Raw genomic sequence first — 19,706 nt, 5'->3', positions numbered from 1 at the left:
CGAATATACGAGCTTTTGTACACGAATATACAAGCTTCTTTATACGGATATACAAGATTCTTATATATGTTTCTCCACATAAAAATACAAAGTTCTTTACTAGAATATACAATCTTCTTTACTCGAGAACATCACTACACAAGCTTCTTTATAAGGATATAAGCTTTTGTACTCTTATATACATTAATATTATATGGTACTTTACACGAATATACAAGCTTCCCCACACGAATATACAAGCTTCTTTACATGAATATAAAAGGTTCTTTACACGAATATACAAGCTTTTTATACAAGCTTCTTTACACGAATATACAAGTTTCTTTTCTAGAATATTCAAGCTAATTTACTGGAACATGCAAGGTAACATTTCGTACCTGTCGTTAAATGTATGGAAGCTTCTGCTAGTGTTGACGAAACTTTTACAAAATTCAAATTCTGCCATGTGGAACTGATTGCGGTGAAATGAGCTGAAGGGCTAGCATATGTCATGGTAAACAATGTTGCCCCGACTGCAATCTGGTCACTGAAACTGGTGGTGTCTGTCTGATCGTTACAGTTTGGGGTCTGGAAGCACCCATCTGTAAAAATGTTCTATGTTATTATTGTACAATTATTGTTGTTACTGTAGTGTCTGTGCACTGTTTACAGGATAATAGCCTAAACATTGAAATTTGCCGGAATGAAACCCCTTCGAACGTTCTACTTTCATCTTAACAGGTTATGTTTAGGCATCGTCCTAACCTATTATCATAAGTTTCTACTTTATTGTTGTTATGCAATGAGTCACTTGAGTCGTTTGTTAAATTTTATTTAAAATACACTTAGGTTTAGGACCCCTCACCCACCTCCTTTTCGTCTCTGCTCTGAAAACTGTAAGCAAACACCTGTCCTCACTTTAAAACAAACTTAATAGTGATAGGGAGCACTGGTAGCATTTTGTCAAATTTTTAACAAGGTTTAAAAATGTATATATATTTTAAATCAATGCTCTTTATGTTACAATATAGGAAACGTATGAAATTGACACTTTGGAACACTAGACGAATTAACTTTTTTATTAGCCCTTGGTCATCAATCTTTCCAACAAATTACACAAGTCCTGACAACTAGCAATGGGGTTAATATGAGAAAGTGATAACTTATATACATCAATAAATTTATCTTTTATTCACACTTACCTGGTTTATACTTGCAACAATCACCATAAATACGTTTTCAACTTCAATGAACATGGTCTATGATAACCATTTATTCTAAATTCTTTTCAATGACTAAAGATAACTGATTACAGTTATAAGGGGCGGAGGAGAACAATAGTTTTACACGCACATACTGCCGCTGGTATGCCGACTAATATAGGTCAAGATACTGTGCATGTATTTACGAATGTATAGAATATAAACAAAAAGTTACATATCATGCAATTATTATGGGTTCTGTAGCTTTGTATCAATAAATATGCACGAGTTCTGCAGCGGAAATATTGCGCGACTTTAAGAATCAATAAAGAGTGCATATTTCCCGATGCAAAGCAAATAATCTCTTTAATACATACGTTTCTACACACATCAATACTATATAAATATTATGAGCCTGTTAGTAGCCTGAATGAAATTGACATTACTGATGCAAAGGAAAAAGTTTGCACAACGACAAACATAAAAATTACGTAACTTTACCGATATGAAATTCAGTTCAGAAGTCAATATGGAAAATTAAAAACGGGTATGTTTTATAAACTATACTCATTATATGAAAAAATTTCCTTAATATTTCATCCCTTTGTCATGTACATTACCAGTGTTAATTCATTTTTTACACAAACATACCAAAGTTTATTGGAAGATTTCCACAGGACGTTTGCCGGCGACTGTGTAAGCATATTCCCATACTGTAAGTGTTGTCATACTCTACTGAAGGGTCAGTGGCCACATAAACTTGTCCGTTGGCTGAAAATAATATTACTATGCTATTTCTCTTTGTCTCTCTTTTTTGCTTTTGTTAGGTTTGAAGTCACTTGAAACAATTTAGGTCACGTGGTGGTGGAAGACTACAGGCGACTGGACAGAACAACGGTTAGCCAGTTGGAAATTTTCTCTGCATATTAAAAACCTCCAGTGGTCAAAACAGAGAAATGCACCAAGTCACATGATTTGCACGATTTTTACGAGTCTTTTTAGGAATGTGTTAAAAAATCGTCTTGTCCGTAAATATTACTTGGCACTCATGATTATTCTATACATTTCCGTAAATTTATTTCGGTGTTCGAACCTAAATAGCGATATAGCTATTGCATATATATTTCTTAATTGACATAATGTCGCATGTGCAGATAGCTGTGCGAACAAAGCGTTTAGCTGCCAATCTCAGGGTCGTGGGTTTAAGTCCTACGTCTGACTTTATCAGTTCTTTCAAATTTTATCTGCAAACTTTACAGCCAGGAAAATTGTCACATATCTGATCAAACGTAACATGATTTTTATGGTTAATTTATTGAAATAGATTCAAGAAAACAAATACTACAAGAGAAAACAATTAAAATTCTTAAAATATGTTTACACAGAATAAAGTTAGAATAAAATCAATATCGATTGCATTACACTTCATTGAATAAAAAATGGTCAGAGGAGATTTCGAACCCGTGGTAACATGCGTGGAAGTCGGACATATTAACACTATGTTACCGTGTCCTCAGTAAACTATTTAAGTTATTTTAGTAATACAGATATCTTCAGGATACAAATATTGCGTAAACGAACGAAGACGCCCGAAACTTAGGAAGATTTACGAGTGTCAGGTCAGTACAGACAGTACCGCCACAGTGAAGATATTTTCTGTCTAAAAGCATGCATTGACAAACAAGTATTTTGCACACTTTTAAATATCGTAAGTAGTTTCATTTGTATTTTAATTAATTTTTGCTTTGCTCCATTTATCATTTAAACATAGCCTTTCAACTATATTTTTGTGGCAAACTCTTTAAATATTGATTTAAGTTTCGTCCTGCGTCAGATAACAAAGTCGTATATGCTAGCTAAAACTTTAAGAGCCACTTTTTAGGATCTGTCACTGCTCATATTTGATGATTAAAACAATAGATAGATAGTCTTTGAGATAATAGACTTACTATTTTCTGTTATCTCTGTTCAACTAAAATAATAGTAACTCCGTCGTTTATTCTCTGAGAAACTTGCTTTATCATTTTACAGTTTAATTGTTAAAACCTTTGATGAATCTCATTTACGCTAAATAATCTATTTATATTTATGATTAATATGAAAGATGTGTCAAAAGTTTAATTATCAGGTCTAAGTCACGAACATTACGGAACTGAAAACGTGTAACAAAGAACGTGGCTATTTATATCGAAACTTTGTCGTTCAAAAGTGTTTCAAGAAAAAGGGAGTTTACCTGTATTCAGTTCAAACATGTTGGCTGTATTGAGCAGGTATGTATTTGAAACTGCTGACGACTTCGTGTACTCCACAATGGTAGGTCCACTTGATTTAGTCGCTGTCGTTAACACGTCGTTAACGCTCATTGAGTTATCCGCAGCTACCGAACCTAAACAACACAAAATCAATAACGTGAAATGTTAAATAATTGAAATGTTTTCATCACAAATGATCGTAACATCCTGTATGATATTCAAGTTACTAATTCTGGAAATAAAATGCGGCGGCTTTGAGGAGTACATCAGGTATACATACCTTTAAGCAAAGGCGATGTTCCTTTTATCCGTTTGAAGCTACACTTATACACAGTTTACGAAATCTGGCATAATTTCAGCATTTAACAGAAGAGAAAAAGCAGAAGTATAGCTACATGTATTCCATGCTTATATGAACATCTTCTTAAACAGAACAGAACATGTAAAACATTCTGCTGTGTTTTATAGACAATTTGTTCTTATTACTTTTTATTGTTATTTTCCTCAAACAATAAGAATCACGATATTATAAAAATTGTAATCGGTCACATGCAAAATCTGAAAAAAAGATATTAGAACATATAACCTAAGTTTCTATAGAGGCATCTATCAGAGATCTCCATGAAAAAATGACAGCGAGAAAATGCAGCTGCAAATGAACTGATATTTTATAACTGCGAATCTGGTGGTAATTTCTACTATTTAGTAGTTGTTTGACAATTGTAATATACACATTTGATTAGTTTCATGAATGAGATAAAACAAAGCGCATTTAGGTAAGACAATTACCGCTCTCGGAAATAGTACAATGTTAATTGTACCTGTCAAAGCATTCAGTGTAGTTTGACATGTTTGATTGCAGATTACACTTTTAACCTGGTAATTTATGGTACTATCTAAATAATGTAAAGACCCGAACCATTGGTCTGCGTTACTTAGTTTATTTTATTGAACAAGGGGGGGGGGGGACTAATATAATTTGTATCAATACCCTGTAGCCAAAACTGGTAGTGTCTTACAATCTATTTCAAGACAAGTTATGATCCCAGGGCAATTGTAGAGAAATCACCCACGTTCGATTCAAATATAGGAAAGTTGCCGTGACCTTACACAAGAAAATTTTGCAGACTAACTAATGTTCCATGAATATACATGTAATATAATAAACATCCACTGCAGATGTTTATACCATTTCCTAATTAGAAAGTATAAGAAATATATATGTTCTGAATTCTGAAAGATTGTTACTATTTTTAGCTGCCAATACCTGGAAGGCTAATGGTCAATGTTGGTGTTTCTTCAGCCACACTGACAGTCAGGGTGGATGTTCCGTCATCATCATGGTCATAGGAAGTTGTATAACAACGAACAACAATATTGTATGTTGCTGGTCCAGTAAGACATCCGTTAGAAGTGGAACAAGCCGTGCACGAAGGACAGTCACCACAATCTGTTGCTGAACAAGAGTACTTGGATACCGTGTTCCCTCCTTAAAAAGGAAACATTATATGTTGTATAACTTGAAATTATACTTGTAATACATACACCAGTATGTAACATATGGAATTTTCTAGAATGCAATTTTTGCAACATAGTAAGTTTAAATAAATTTATTATTACTTAAAACTCTTTATGTTATTATGATCTAAACTGGCAGGAGCATAATGGAATTCAAAGTGTTTTATATTTTGTACTTCAAATTGCAAGAACATGAAATAATGCGAAATCAGACATTTTTTATTAGATATCATTTTAACGCCATTTCAGTAGGGCATTATGCAAACATACGAGTCTGTACTTATGTTCTGTGACTATTAATCATTTCGTTAGTAATTCTGATTCCGAAAATAGAAACTCATACCTGACCAGTAGAAGAGACCAGGGTCTGGATTAGAAGAGATCGTGCAGGTCTCACAACTTACAGTATGTTGAGTAGTACCAAAAATACCAAGGATTAAGTTATTAGTTGATGGGTAACAGGTGGCTGAAACGGTCGATAAAGTTCTTCCGGAATCATCATTTTCATTCAAATTTACCGTTCCTGGGCTGAGGTTAACTGATGCTGCCAAAACTGCAAAGCAAAAAATATCTATCATGTGGACAAATTGGAAATATTTGACGACTCTTGATTCATTTTTAAACGTGAGACCAAGAAAAATAAATAGGAGTTTTATACAGTTATAGAGTCATATATAACACAACCTAGCAGAATAATAAAGGCTAAATTCAGTTAGTATGAAATATTATTGAACTTAGAAAGAAGTAACAAAGTCACAGGGTTTCCAAACTAGTCACAAACAAACGCGCTAAAATTGTGATGTTTGATAATGAAATCCAAACTCCTGAAGAAAACCATTCGGTCTTTGTCATACAGTCGGGTACAATTGACAGAAAATATTATTCCTGTAATTAAAGTTTCAGTCGTATACAAAATATTTGTCACTGTGAGATTTGAAGCTTGACGTTAGCTGTAGCAATAGAACACATGGCTTGATAATTCGGGCAATTATTTACGAATGTGAACATTTCATCAGTTTATGTATTGTTCATGAAAGAGCCGATGAACTAGAAAAAAGAAACTGGCAGAGAATAATAAGAGGAAATTTACCTGTCGGTCGAATTGAAATCCATAACACTATAACTGGCAAAACTGATGTTTTCCTCATTGCAAAAATCTGTTAAAAATTTTATTCGAACCAACTGTGAAAAATATATAGCGACTTACTTTTGTAACATACTTTTATAACCTTTAAAATTAATCATTTTTTATCGGCACAGTAATATTGAGCATTTATTTTGAAATCCTTTCAGCTGATTAACAATCCTTTCAAGGGGCGTAATTTGAGAAATAGTCTTTGTTTAAACATTGTTAATGCTGTACATTTGAAATCCGACACAAATCTGATTACCACCGCCATATAATGTAATTTTGTTAATTGGTTTATAAGTCCTTTATGAAATTTACTTTCACACTTAGGGTGTGCATCAAGCGAGCATTACCATTACTAAGAATGCGTCAAACAAATTGTGTGTGTGTGTGTGTGTGTGTGTGTTCGGGTTTAACGTCTTTTTCAACATTTTTTTCAGTCATATAAACGACGGTGTGTACTTGTAGCAGTGAGCACAATGCCAAACTTTATAGTGCTGCCTCACTGGAATATCACGCCGTAGACACGTGGCATGATACCCCACCCAGTCACATTATACTGACACCGGGCTGACCAGTCCTAGCACTATCCCCTTAATGCTGAGAGCCAAGCGAGGAAGCTGCTAGTACCATTTTTTACGTCTTTGGTATGACGCGGCCGGGGATCGAACCCACGACCGTCAAACAAATTGAATGTTTGGTGTAAAATCACAGTGTGTAGCCTGTCCCAGTACATGATATCTAACGCTTCCCTCAATAAGATGATTATAAACGTTCGAATTTTGATATATTTTTTTTTTAAAGTGCGTAAATCGATTTTGGTGTATTCCTAAGCGGAATGTAAAGTTAGACGTTTCTTATTTTACCGGATTTGTGTATGCTTAATTGATACTAATACAAGCAAAATGTGTAGTTATATTACACGACATCTAGATACAAATTACTCCTTTACTTGGTACTGGTAACTCCAAACTTGAGATGACGTTTAACCTGTTCTTGAGCTTGAAGGTGATAAACATACTCATGTAGAGTACCCTTTTCCGGAGTTTATGGAACAACCATGGACTTTGTTTTAAGTTTCCACTTTTTTCAATTTTACTAAAATATAACGTCGAACGATTTTAAATGGTTCTGGATACTTTTTACGTTACATGCATTTCAACAATTGTTTCATAAATAAACTTATTCCAGATATTTTAAAGGAATACGAGTATTGCATTAGCAGTGATATGCATGGTAACATATGATTTCGCAATACACTGTGATGAAGGCAAAAGTAACCATACAGAAAAGAGACGTATTAAGTAAGTTTCCTAGCTTGCAAAGCTTTTCGTATACTGAACAGCAAAAGAAACCATACAGTGTAACGCAGTGTGAAGAAAACAAGTCAACTTTATAAATTTAAGTTTATTATTAAAAATACACTAGTTAAACATCACGATAGTTTCTTTTGCTGTTCAATATATGATGAGAAACTATTCTAACACCTATTGTAAGTCTGCAGTCCGTTGTCCACAGTCCGCGTCAAAGTAAGGTGAAAATCTCAAGTTGTAGAAAATAATGTATTATTTGTTCCATCTCTCATGGATGAAGGCTGCATGTTTGCTGAGGCGTTGAGTTCACCAACTTGCGCATCTGAACTAAAAACGTTCGATCTCTTTTGATATGGAAAATGTGATATTTACATCCGGATAAATGATTTGCTCATCCAAGGAAGTTTAATGTAGAGAAATAAAGATTTGATCATACACATTGTCGTTGCCGAATTGAATAAATAGATTAAACAAAAATGTATAAGTGTAAAGGAAGATGCAACCTTTAATGTTTCATACATGGGATACAAATTTCATGTACGACCAACAAGGTATTAAATAACAGATACTTACCTAAGTTTATTTTACCTACTGTGCAACCCTTTATATACCGGGTGCCAAGCAAGGTAGCTACTAATCCCATTTTTCACATCCCTTTGGTATGACGAGGCAAGGATCAAACCCAAGGCCTCCCGCACTCAGAGTGGGCAGTCTACCATTGAGCTATTGAGCAGGATTATTGTGTTATTGATGAATCTCCAAAAATAAGACATTTTAGCGAGACTGTAAATCCACTTGATTTGATTACCCACTATATATCAACAACTTGTGCAAAATGTAATACTTTTATAGAGAATAACAGGCTACTGTCTTTTGATATCAATTATATCAGGTCAATGTTGATAGGCCCATATCCGCCGAACTTGATAACATTTATATCAAAAGACAATTGTCTGTTATTGTATTTATCATGCAACTTATACAACCTGCCTAAAACAACACATGTCTTCATCTCTTATTTTTGAAAAATTTACTTCTGAAGCAAAAAAATAAAAAGATTCATAATTTACGGATTTTAAACTTCATCAACTCCTGAAACATCTGAACGAAACAATACGGCTTCCATCTTGAATTCAATTTGGATATTGTTTATTGACGTTTTGATATTCTAGCTAATAAAACTAATATTAAGTGGACTCTTACTTGCGTAAAATAAAACATCATCCTCTTACATAAATCAGAACAATGCTTTATTTCATGATTTCCATACTTTTCAACATTTGACTCGGGCAACTACATCGCATGCACCAAGCATTGAAAATTTCAATTCCAGCTCCACTCAGTCAGGAGAATTTAAAGATTTTAAAATCACTAAATTTACATTGTTCCGAGAAATTCAGAATTATAATTAAAACAAAGACTTTTGTTTCTACTTTAGAAAAGTGTATGCCTTGTAGTACGCATAAATCAAAAAATAAGTACAGTGTCAAGTGTATTATAATTCTTTCCAAGAATCATCTATAATGTATGATAATGTAAACATTGTGAAGTCATGATTAACTTTCGATAATGACGTCACTAAGTATTACTGTCTGTGTGATGAAAGTTCAGACAGACATAGTTAAAATACTAATCGAGATTAAATAATCAGGTTAGAAAAATAGCTAGCCTGTCAACTTGTGAGGAGCTTAATTTTGATGTCGGGTCAATGACCTGATACTAACAAGATATCAGGCAAGTGATATCAGCCATTTGTATGGTATAATATTAATATCATGTAGTTGCGTGATAAAATGCAATGATAGTATTGCCGCGAGTAATCATTTTCGGAGTTACAAATATTTAGAGAATATAACGAACGAGATGTTGAAATAAAAGCAAAATTAAAATACTTAAAAAACAAATAATCCTAATAATAATGTAATTCCTTCTCGATTACCGATACTATCTAAATATTGCTTTCATGACAGGGCGATATGAAAAAAAATGTTTACATTACGAAATGTGAATTTTGACCGAGGCGTCAGCCGATGTTGATATTTACTTCGACAGAATGCAATATTTATCTTATTATACCAAAAATATGAATGACCCAGCTATTTATTGGTAAAATATACATAAATGGTCAATTAAGTTAATTGGAAGGCTCATATTAACACCAATAAGATATAGACACATTGTCACAGGTATATAGAGTCTCATTTTTACGAAAAAGACTGAAGATAATCTCGATCCTTAATTGTGGCGACTTTGTTGTAAGTCCTATCTTTACTTGTTAATATTGTTATAAGACGCACGCTTTTCAATCAAATATCAATAAGCGCCTAGTGAACTTTGATCTTTGTAGTTTCAATTCAAAAGAATAATAATACCCAACTGGATATGTGACTTTAAAGCCACACAAGCAGAAAAAAACAAATTAGTGTTTTTGAGATGAGATCAATGATCATACACAGAAAACCAAAATAGTTCTTCTGCGCATTTAGATATCAAATTATAAAATAATCAAGTTTAAGCAATGAATGAGCATCTACATGAGGTATAATGACTGTAAATGTTAAATTCACACCAAATGTTCTTCGGATTACACACGGTTATCTTTATTCAACGTTGTATAAAGTTTAAATTAGTGAATTTCTGCACAACTGCATTTTACCCGCTTGAGATCTAGACCTCGGCAATCAGCGATTGTTATGGTAACCCATTTAGTTGCCCATTTGAGTATTTATGGACGTAGAATGCCGAAATAACAAACGTGAATACGAAATCGCACTGTAAATGTAGACTGCTTTTACGGGTCTACTATCTCTAATGATTTGCGTTATCACATTCATGACAGCTTTTCAAAATTTAAATATAACAAAACTAAGCGACGAATAGACTGGCAAGAAACCACACTCTACATAATTTGAGAGTCAATGAGAAACGTCTTAGAAGTCTAACGCACTAACAGGTTCTCCAATTTCTGGTATATGCCTTGAATTATCACTGAAAATAAAGATGACAGCTGTAGGAAGACGTATGCGAAAGATTTTACATATTGAAATTTTCAGAAACATACTGTTACAGTATAAGTAAAAGGAAACTGGTTTATTGGTTCTTTTAAAACGCAATAATTTTTAATTAAATGGTAAATAACACATTAACGTTGCTAATACAATCTAGAGATAGCATGTACAATGAAATAAGTACATGTGTAACTAACTACGATTCCATAGCACTGTCATCGGAAACTCGGGTATACCGCAACTGATATAATGAGGCATACTAGCAAATAAAGCTGTCAGAGAAAATCAAACAGAAATATTTCAATGTTTCCAAACGAACTATGTTTGACTGAAAGGTACTGACCTGTATAAAACGGACTTATCAGGTCTGTCAAACAGAGGGCTGATTCTTGTGTGTTTGTTTGAAACCTTGGACGGTGCTAGCAGCTGATCATTTTTAGTAAATTTGTACATCTTTGTCTCAACAACAGACCCTGGTTCATTCATGCTTGTCGGTGCATACGCTTTATTTTGGAAAAGAGAAGGAACGTTATCCATTTTCGGCTTCATATTTGTAACTCGTGCAGTGGTACTCTTTGCTACTCGATCAAAGCTTGAACGTTTTGGGGGACCGGAAATATCTGCTAGGCTGATGGCAGGTCCCGGCTCGATGTATTCTGCAGCAGCTGGGGGTTCAGCTCTCACTCTAGGGGGTACATTGTACATGAAGGGAGAAGGAGGTCTGTCATCTGGCAAAGCTCTGTTCAGCATTTCTGATCCTGGCCGGTACCTAAGCCAAAAAAAGTATATCATCATTCAATGTTTTATTGACCTATGGTTTTCACGCTTGAAGCATTAGGAGTAAATAGGGAATAATGCGGAAACATTTACAAAGATCATTTTGAAATTCATGTTAACAAATTATCAATAAAAAGATAACTTTGAATATGTTTCCTTGGATATTTATTTAAACAAATACAGCATTTGCATTTAACGCTCATTAACAATTCGAACTACATTAAGTTTATGACATCAATTCATTTCTTTTTGAACTTAAGACATTGTGAAGAATTTTGTTTTATTTGAAATGTATTTGATTTGTTACAATTTTTTATATTTGTTAGTTGCTATAGTCCCAGAAATAACTAATTTGCTATCATTCTATTGAATATCTATTAAATCAATGAAAAACTACTCGTATCAAGAATAGAAAAAGTGGAAACTTCAAAGGTCGCTCAACACGACAAATGTTGCAGACTATGTTTGATTGAACCTGTTCACGGACGGTAGTGGAAATGTATGCTGCCGTCCACGCCCTCTAGCCCCGCATTGAGCAGAACTCAACATTTACACATGCTACAAGTACAAAAAGCAATTTAGAAACATCCGCAGATATACCACTTTCGGTGTTTATTCGCTGAATACAGCTGAATGAATTGAAAAGATAGTTTCCTACGTATGTAAATTGTATACTCACGGATCATCCGTATCCGACCTGTCCTGTATTGCTTTCTTTATATCACTCACAGTCCGTCTGCAAAATTTGGCAAGCATTATTTTTTTACTCAAACTTTTTCTTAAATACACAAATTGAGACAATGAAAGTGAGTATGAAGGGCGACAGCAAACCTTATTTAACTGATTTCAGTATAGATATGAATCATCTCTGGAAGATTACAAGATAACATAACATAACATAAAATTCATCTGTAACTGCTTTTAGGTAGAGATTGGAACAACCAGGATATGGTACCTGTTTAGGCTTTGGCTATTTCCCGTAAACAGAAATTACGCTATGCCGTCTCAAAGACGAACAACCCGTTTTTTTGTTTTAAAAAGCTTCGTCTAGTTTAAACATATTTATTCCCAAGAGTACATAACATAGATTTGTATATTTACAACAACAAGTTAACATGATACTAAGGAAAGGATAAGAATGAAAGACATGTCTTATAGAATTCTTCTCCTTAGGCGGACAATAAAGTTTGTATGTAAACACAAAAGAGCATTATATCATATTATACTCGTAGTGGGAATAGGTCGTGATACAAGTATCTGTATAGTGTAAAATGATAATGATAATTAAAAATAGAAAATAGAACAACGTTAAGTACTAAAGACTAAAGTAATCAGAAAGAGGAAAGGCAGAGAAAGATAGGGGGGAGTATTGTCTCGGAATGAAAGGAAAGGCATCACGAAAATCTCTTACTCTCAGATATGTAATTCTGAACATGCGTGAATATTATAGTATTATCCTGGTCTGAAAGGAATGGGTTTCCAAAGAGCAATGTGTTGAGATCAATCTCATAGTTTTGTAGATTAAGTAGTAAGACGTTACGGCAAGCACTGGAAATGGAAGTTTGATTCAATTTTTCCACACGTGCATAAAGGAGACGGAGAAATGTTTTTCATAAAGAGGTGATGGTTGAGGGAACTGCATTTAGTGCGAAGTCGTGTGTGAAGAATTTGGAGTTTTCTGCTACCAACGTAATAATACTGTGGCGTTTTCGTTTTGTTCTTGTAAATTTGACTTTTAAAGGCTGACAAAGTTGAGCAGTTGCGAACGTCTGCTGGTAGTTGGTTCCAATCACGAATGACTGAAGGTAAAAAGGAGTTGTAATATAAAGCAGATTTGGCATGTATATTATGTATGTCATCAGAGTTTTTTAGTGAGTATCGTGGGTTACCAGCGTCGGGAATCAAAGATGAGAGATAATCGGGTGTTTGATTTGCCTGCATTTTATAGAATATAACGAGTTTGTGCTTATATCTTCTTTCCGATAGGGGTTCCCAATTGATTTCCTGGTGTAGATTTTCCAAAGAGATGAGTTTTGTTGTCCCAGAAGCAATACGTGCACACTCGTTTTGAATTTTGTCAAGTTGATCGAATTCGTACTGGGCACAATTGCTCCAAACAACGTCAGCATACTCTAATATCGGCCGAATAAAAGATGTATAAATAACTTCTATGGATTTACGGTCTAGTGAGTACTTTAATTTACGCATGATGTTAACACGTTTCCATGCTTTGTCTGTGATGTAGTCGATATGTTTATGCCATGTACAATCACTAGAAAGAAAAACACCAAGGTGTTTATGCTCAAGGACCCCGGGTATTTCTTGATTGAACATATGTAGAGGCGGATGTTGCGGACGGTTACGTTTTCTGGTTACAAGAAGAGATTCAGATTTAGATGGATTGAATGTTACTAACCATTTGTTGGCCCACGATGAGATTGTCTGGATATCTGACTGGAGAAGAGTTGCGGCTGAATCAGGCTGTTCTACTATTACATAGAGGCTAGTGTCATCTGCGAAGAGATTTATACAAGATCGTATTTCTTGTACAATATCATTAATAAAGATAAGAAATAGCAGAAGTCCCAAGATTGACCCCTGGGGAACTCCTGCTTTAATGTGAGCCCATGATGACTGAGTGCCAGGAAGTATAACCCGTTGACGCCTATCTGATAGATAACTTTGAAACCAAGAGAGCAAGGGTCCAGTAATACCTGCATATTCTAGTTTGGATAAAAGACCTTTGTGCCATACTTTGTCAAAGGCTTTACTTATGTCAAAGAAAACGACACAAACTTCCAGCCCATCATCAAGAGCTTTGCAAAGTGTTTCGTAAATGAGGACCAATTGATTGACAGTAGAGTCACCAGGAATGAAACCGGACTGAGCTGTAGTTAGAAAGTTGATATCTTGAAGATGATTAAAGACGTGCTTAAAAACCAGACGTTCGAACACCTTTTCAGTTGTGTTTAAAAGAGAAATTGGCCGATAATTGCTTGGAAGTGATGCATCGCCTTTCTTGTGAATAGCAGTTACATGGGCCTCTTTCCAAGCTGACGGCAGTGTACAAGATTGTAAAGATGCATTGAATAATTTACAAAGAGGGAAGGAGAGGTCATGTGAAATTTCTCGTAGGAGTCTGTTACTGATACCATCTGGTCCAGCTGTTTTGTCAACTTGTAATGATTTGAGGACATCTTCAACTTCGACTGGGCGTAGAATTAGATCAGATAGAAAGGACAAGGAGTTGGGAGGGCCAAGGTCAGGTGCTTCTCTATTGTCGTCGTCAATATTTGTTTGCTGAACAAAGTAGTCGTTAAGAAGATTAGCCTTATCAAGGTCAGAGTATGTTGTTTGGGTGGTGTTAAGGTCTTGAAGAGGGGGAATGTTTATCTTATTTGGTTTAGAAGTAAAGGATTTAAGAGTTTTCCACCAATCCTTGGACGATAGAGAACCGCGTTTGAGTTTGTCAGAAAGTTTAAGAAAATAATTTGATTTGGCCTCGCGTATCATTAGGATTGTTTCGTTTCGAACTGTTCTAAATTTTTGCCAGTAATGTTGTGTTGATGTTATTCTGGCCTTTCTGTATAAACGTTTGCGTTTACGTATATTTCTTCGAATGTCATTTGTCATCCAAGGTACATCAAGGGGTCTTACTTTAATAGTCTTGTTAGGAATGTTTTGTTTTGCAAGGTCAGATACAGTTGTTATTACTTTATTGGCATATGTGTTGATATCTACATCAATGTAGTTATCCCATGGATGATTTTTGACAGCATCTCTCAAACTATCATAATCACCGCGGTCGTATTCCCAAATAAGTCTATCAAAGCAGTGGCGTTTTGGTTTTTGAAATTTAAGAAGTCCAAATACAGGAGTGTGATATCTTTGTTCTTGGTCAAGAAAGTGTTCACCAACACCAGAATAGAGAACGTTGTTCTTGTTGGAAGCAAAAATAAGATCAATCAAAGATTCGGAGTGTTCGGTAAACTGAGTTGGCTGATCAATTAATTGCTCAAGATTAAATTGTTGTGTGATTGAAGTAATTTTGCGATTTGTTATCGGACTGAATACATTGTAGTTGAAGTCACCGGTTATTATGACATCAGATATATTTGTATCAATTGCAAGACCGATAGAATCCTCAACAAGATTGTTGTAAATAGTATCAGAATTTGGAGGACGATAAAACACTCCGAACAGAATATGTCTTCTGAATCGAAAACTAAATTATAAGGACCAGAATCTCTGGAAGGTAACAAGGTAATACATGTATAACATAACATAAAAGTCATCTGTAACTGGTTGTACATTAAACTTGAACATTTCCGGAAAGTTACAAGATAACATAATATAACATGATTGTAGGTACAGTTTTGAATATCCAGGATACGGTATCTGTTTAGGATATGGTGATTTCCGAGTTGCATCATGCCGTCTCAAAGACGCACGTACAACAACTTGTCACGTAAAGTTATTTATTTGTCGTAACAAACACTTCTTCTGAATCAAGAAATATACTATGAAGACCAAAGAAAAACATCAAGGTATTCCCTAGCAAACAAATGATGTCTTGACGACGTTTTTATCGGGTTGTTTATGGTCGCGATTTCTGTGACCAGATACAGAAGTGTTTTGTGTCGTTTTTCCTACCAAATAAAGACGTCTTTGGCAAGGAAAGCAATGTCATTGTAATATTGCAATTAAAATGGAGCATTTTATAACTTTTCTTTGTATGATCTGCCTCTATAAACTGCCATAGCTATTAGTCACGTCTGTATTCTGGTGGCTTTTTCTGGTATTTGTAGGCGCAATATTCAAGTAGTATATAAGATAGAACATTTATATAAATTATATACAGAAAGGTTCTGCAAAGCAGTGCGTAAAATACCTAAAAAGATCTTTTGAACGCACAGAACACAATAATGCAACATAATAGCAGATCCGCTTTGATTGAGTTCATCATGAGAGGTAAGGAAATGTGCAACACCCCTCACGCCCACTTGCACAGGATTAAGCGGAATTTTATTATTATGTGTTATAGTAAAAATAAATGTACTCCACAATCCCAAAGGACCTGAAGAAATAAAAACACAAAGACCAAGTACAGGGAGACACTTTACAGCCGACACACCTCAATAATAATATTCACATAGATTAAACTTCAGAAAGTGATTCATTTAAAAAATGTCTTTTTACAACAACATTCTGCATTTTTCTTGAAAATATCTAATATAACAATGTCAGATATTTTAATCAGAAATGGTAATAGAGTACAATCTAGTATATTTGTTAAGTGCATCAATTAATTATTTTATTTGTAATTTATCAAACACTGTTTGATTTCTACCTATATTTCATTTACGGGAAATGATAAAAACAATATACAATCGCACAGACATTTCAAATGATACTTGGACCAATGTTTTACCTGTACTGTGCTGAAGATTTTTTTGAGAATGAACGGAAAAAGCAAGTCTTAAATTCAGACTCACTAACTAAGCTTAAAATCACAGAAAAATGAATAAAGGTAAAAAAAACATGCTGATTACATCATTACAAATTTGACCAAGAGCAAATATATGCCTGGAATACTTGTTGGTTAACCGTGAAAATGTGTTCAAATCCATATTTAAAAAAATAAATATTTTTTTAGGACATTACTAAAGTACACGTAAACTAATCTTAAAAACGTCATTTCTCTAAAAATACGTGAAAACAAACGTCCAAAATAAACCAAACAAAGACGTAAAAGATATTTACAAACAAATGTAGTATAGATGTCCGAATCAGACGTAACCGCACATTTAAAAAATAACGAAAATGACGTCAGAGAAAGATGTTTCGACAACCAAAAACAGACTTTTCCTTACTTCTCATGAACATATTCGATCAAACAGCGTTTGCTGTTATTCTTCTTGGTTGCATTCTTTGCTCCCAAAGGATCCTTTTTACAGATATAATTATTCTGTTTGATTAATTGGTCTACATACAAAGTCTAATCAATTCACGAATCTGCTTTATTAATTTTGTTCGACAGACGCCATTTGCAGCGTAAGCATTGTCTTGCATGGAGATGTTATAAGGACTTTGCAGACATGAGTGAAATCAAGGCAGGCGCACAAAAAGTATATCATCAATCATATAGGAACTTACTACTTCTAAATATACATATATGAAAACCGAGCGCTATCACACAAGGTGAGCAATAACCCTTGACACAATTTTAATATAAGGAATTTGAATTAAAGTTTAGTATCTGCACTTTGACTCATACTTTTCTAATGTTGATTTGATTGCACTCAATTGATTTATAAATCTTCAGAATTAAGAGAAAAATGCAGAAATAAATAGATTTGGCCACGACATGACATTGCTAGGCGATGTATGAAAATATTTAGATCTACGGCAAAAATATCAAATGGAGTCTATGAAATCAAATATTCTAACTTTTCATCAAATTATTTTTACATGTAGATTGTTGATGAACACTTCTTACATTTGACAATAAACACATGGCCTGATCATTTGTTGAATATTAAAGGCTAATATTCCGTTGTTTATTTTCTGGCAATTTGTAGACCATAATTAAATGAAATCTGAATTTACGTATTATTTTAAGAATTTAAGTTTGAATTTATTGAAATACTAGAATGTTTTAAACTTTATTTTTTGACCCTTTAGGTTATATATAACAACAGTGCCATTAAAAGGCTTTTCTAACCATGTTACGATAAATATCATAAAACTGATTTTCCATTTTCGTACGGATACCAATTTAATATTTCCGGATAAATACGTTATGGCAATCCCTTTAAGGTTTTAGATACTGATGCAGCAACTACCTAAAGACTTTTACAGTGTTCTATTCATGTCTTCATATTTGTTATATTAGTTGATTTGATGCGATTGACAATTGGTTATAGTTACTTGAAAATTCGTTCAGACATTAAGAAGATAAGGAATGGACATGAAATAACATTATTGACATTTGGCCACGAACAGTGACATTGACCTTAGAAGACGATAGTTTAATGAAAATATTTTACAGATTGTAGGCATAAAATAAACTTTGACCCGGCTCTCCATAGAAGTGCAAATATTGCTACTTTTATCAAACATATGGTTTAGACTATATAATGTGTGCATGAAACATAACTTCTTTACTTTTACCTATAAGTACGACATTGAATATGCGTGAATCTATTTATTATGAATATTTAAAGGCTAATAATTCCTTTGTTTAAGATGTATCTGGCACATTTTCCGTTATGAACATAATTATAATATATTAATTTCTTGTTAAATCCTATATCTGATAATTACTTTTTTTTAAGATTTGTCAAAGGTTTGAATATTATTGAAAATACTAGAATGTTTTATAGAAGCTATTGTATTTTTATTGTTATCCTTTATGGCTCTAACTATAAGTAAACAAACCATGTGCAATATTAAAAGTGGTGCTTTTCTAACCATGTAAGTACGCATAACATATATATTTAGAAAGCTGTTTGATCTGTTTTTAAGATAAAAATTTAAAATATTATGGACCTTAAGATTTAGTTATGTGAAAATCCATTTAAGGGTTTTAAGATACTAGTATGTTTGGTAGATTTTGGAACGACGGGCAGACCACCTGGCCAACAGACAAATTTTAGTGTTCTATATTCATGTACTTGCTGTTTATTTAAGGTATACTTACAGACTTGGTTTAGGTTTAAGCTGACAAATTTGATAGGCTTTCATACGGCAGCACATATGAACAAACAAGAACACGATTAGAGCTGCTTCAACACACAGAGAAGAAACCACGGCTTTCCCAATGTTAGTACATAAAATGCATCGCGCACTTTCTTTTTTTGGGATCGTTGGCTTGTACGACGTTATGTACGTTACAATCACGTTAACATGCGATGTACGTGGATTAGGTTCCCCATCTGACACTTGTATTGTGAATTCAAATGTATGATTATAATTCCAGTCAATGTAGTCGGATATAAAAAGTTGTCCTGTGCTGCTAATAGTAAAATATTTTGACCCCTTTCCTTCCCCAATTATTGAAAAGTCGAACAAACCGTCGTCACCATAATCGTTATCAGTGGCTGTGACTGTGAACAACGGATCTAGAAGTGTTTGATTACTGTATATAGTAATGTCTTCTGCAGTTGTACTTAGAACAGGCGAAAATTCATTCACTGTTGCAATGTTGATAACAATAGTTCCAGCATCACTTAATCCGTTCCCATCATCACATGTTATCCCTAAAGAAGTCGTCTGCGGAGGAATAATGCCATTTTCGAAATCCCAATTTTGAGCAAACGTCATGACACCTGTAGATGAGTCAAGTGAAAAGTAGCTCATGTGTGTTCCAGACGTTATTGTTAAACTCGTAGTTTGCCTGAGGTCAACATCAGTGCAAGTGAAATTCAATGTTGCTACAGTGTATCCAGACTGAAAAACGACAGGTCACATGGTTTTATAAATCTTTAGACATGGCTTCCTTTTCATTTCATTTTTTAGCATTTTCA

General features: G+C 34.0%; 1 protein-coding gene across 1 annotated transcript in view; it reads right to left on the bottom strand.

Annotated features, from left to right (window-relative positions):
- Positions 1-19,706, bottom strand: part of LOC123558015 (uncharacterized) — a 58,696-nt gene that overhangs the window by 38,301 nt on the left and 689 nt on the right. Inside the window, exons 2-10 of the mRNA XM_053544797.1 lie at positions 18,881-19,629; positions 11,858-11,914; positions 10,745-11,170; positions 10,341-10,381; positions 5,295-5,504; positions 4,701-4,922; positions 3,415-3,567; positions 1,833-1,952; positions 378-581 (exon numbers count right to left, since the gene is read on the bottom strand). Coding sequence (XP_053400772.1) covers positions 378-581; positions 1,833-1,952; positions 3,415-3,567; positions 4,701-4,922; positions 5,295-5,504; positions 10,341-10,381; positions 10,745-11,170; positions 11,858-11,914; positions 18,881-19,539 — 2,092 coding nt within the window. The 5' untranslated portion in view covers positions 19,540-19,629. The remainder of the gene's footprint in view (positions 1-377; positions 582-1,832; positions 1,953-3,414; positions 3,568-4,700; positions 4,923-5,294; positions 5,505-10,340; positions 10,382-10,744; positions 11,171-11,857; positions 11,915-18,880; positions 19,630-19,706) is intronic.

This window comes from Mercenaria mercenaria, chromosome 5 (assembly GCF_021730395.1).
Source record: "Mercenaria mercenaria strain notata chromosome 5, MADL_Memer_1, whole genome shotgun sequence".
Lineage (NCBI taxonomy): Eukaryota > Metazoa > Mollusca > Bivalvia > Venerida > Veneridae > Mercenaria > Mercenaria mercenaria.
Note: the sequence above shows the minus strand (reverse complement) of the source record. Positions and strands in the feature narration are given on the sequence as shown.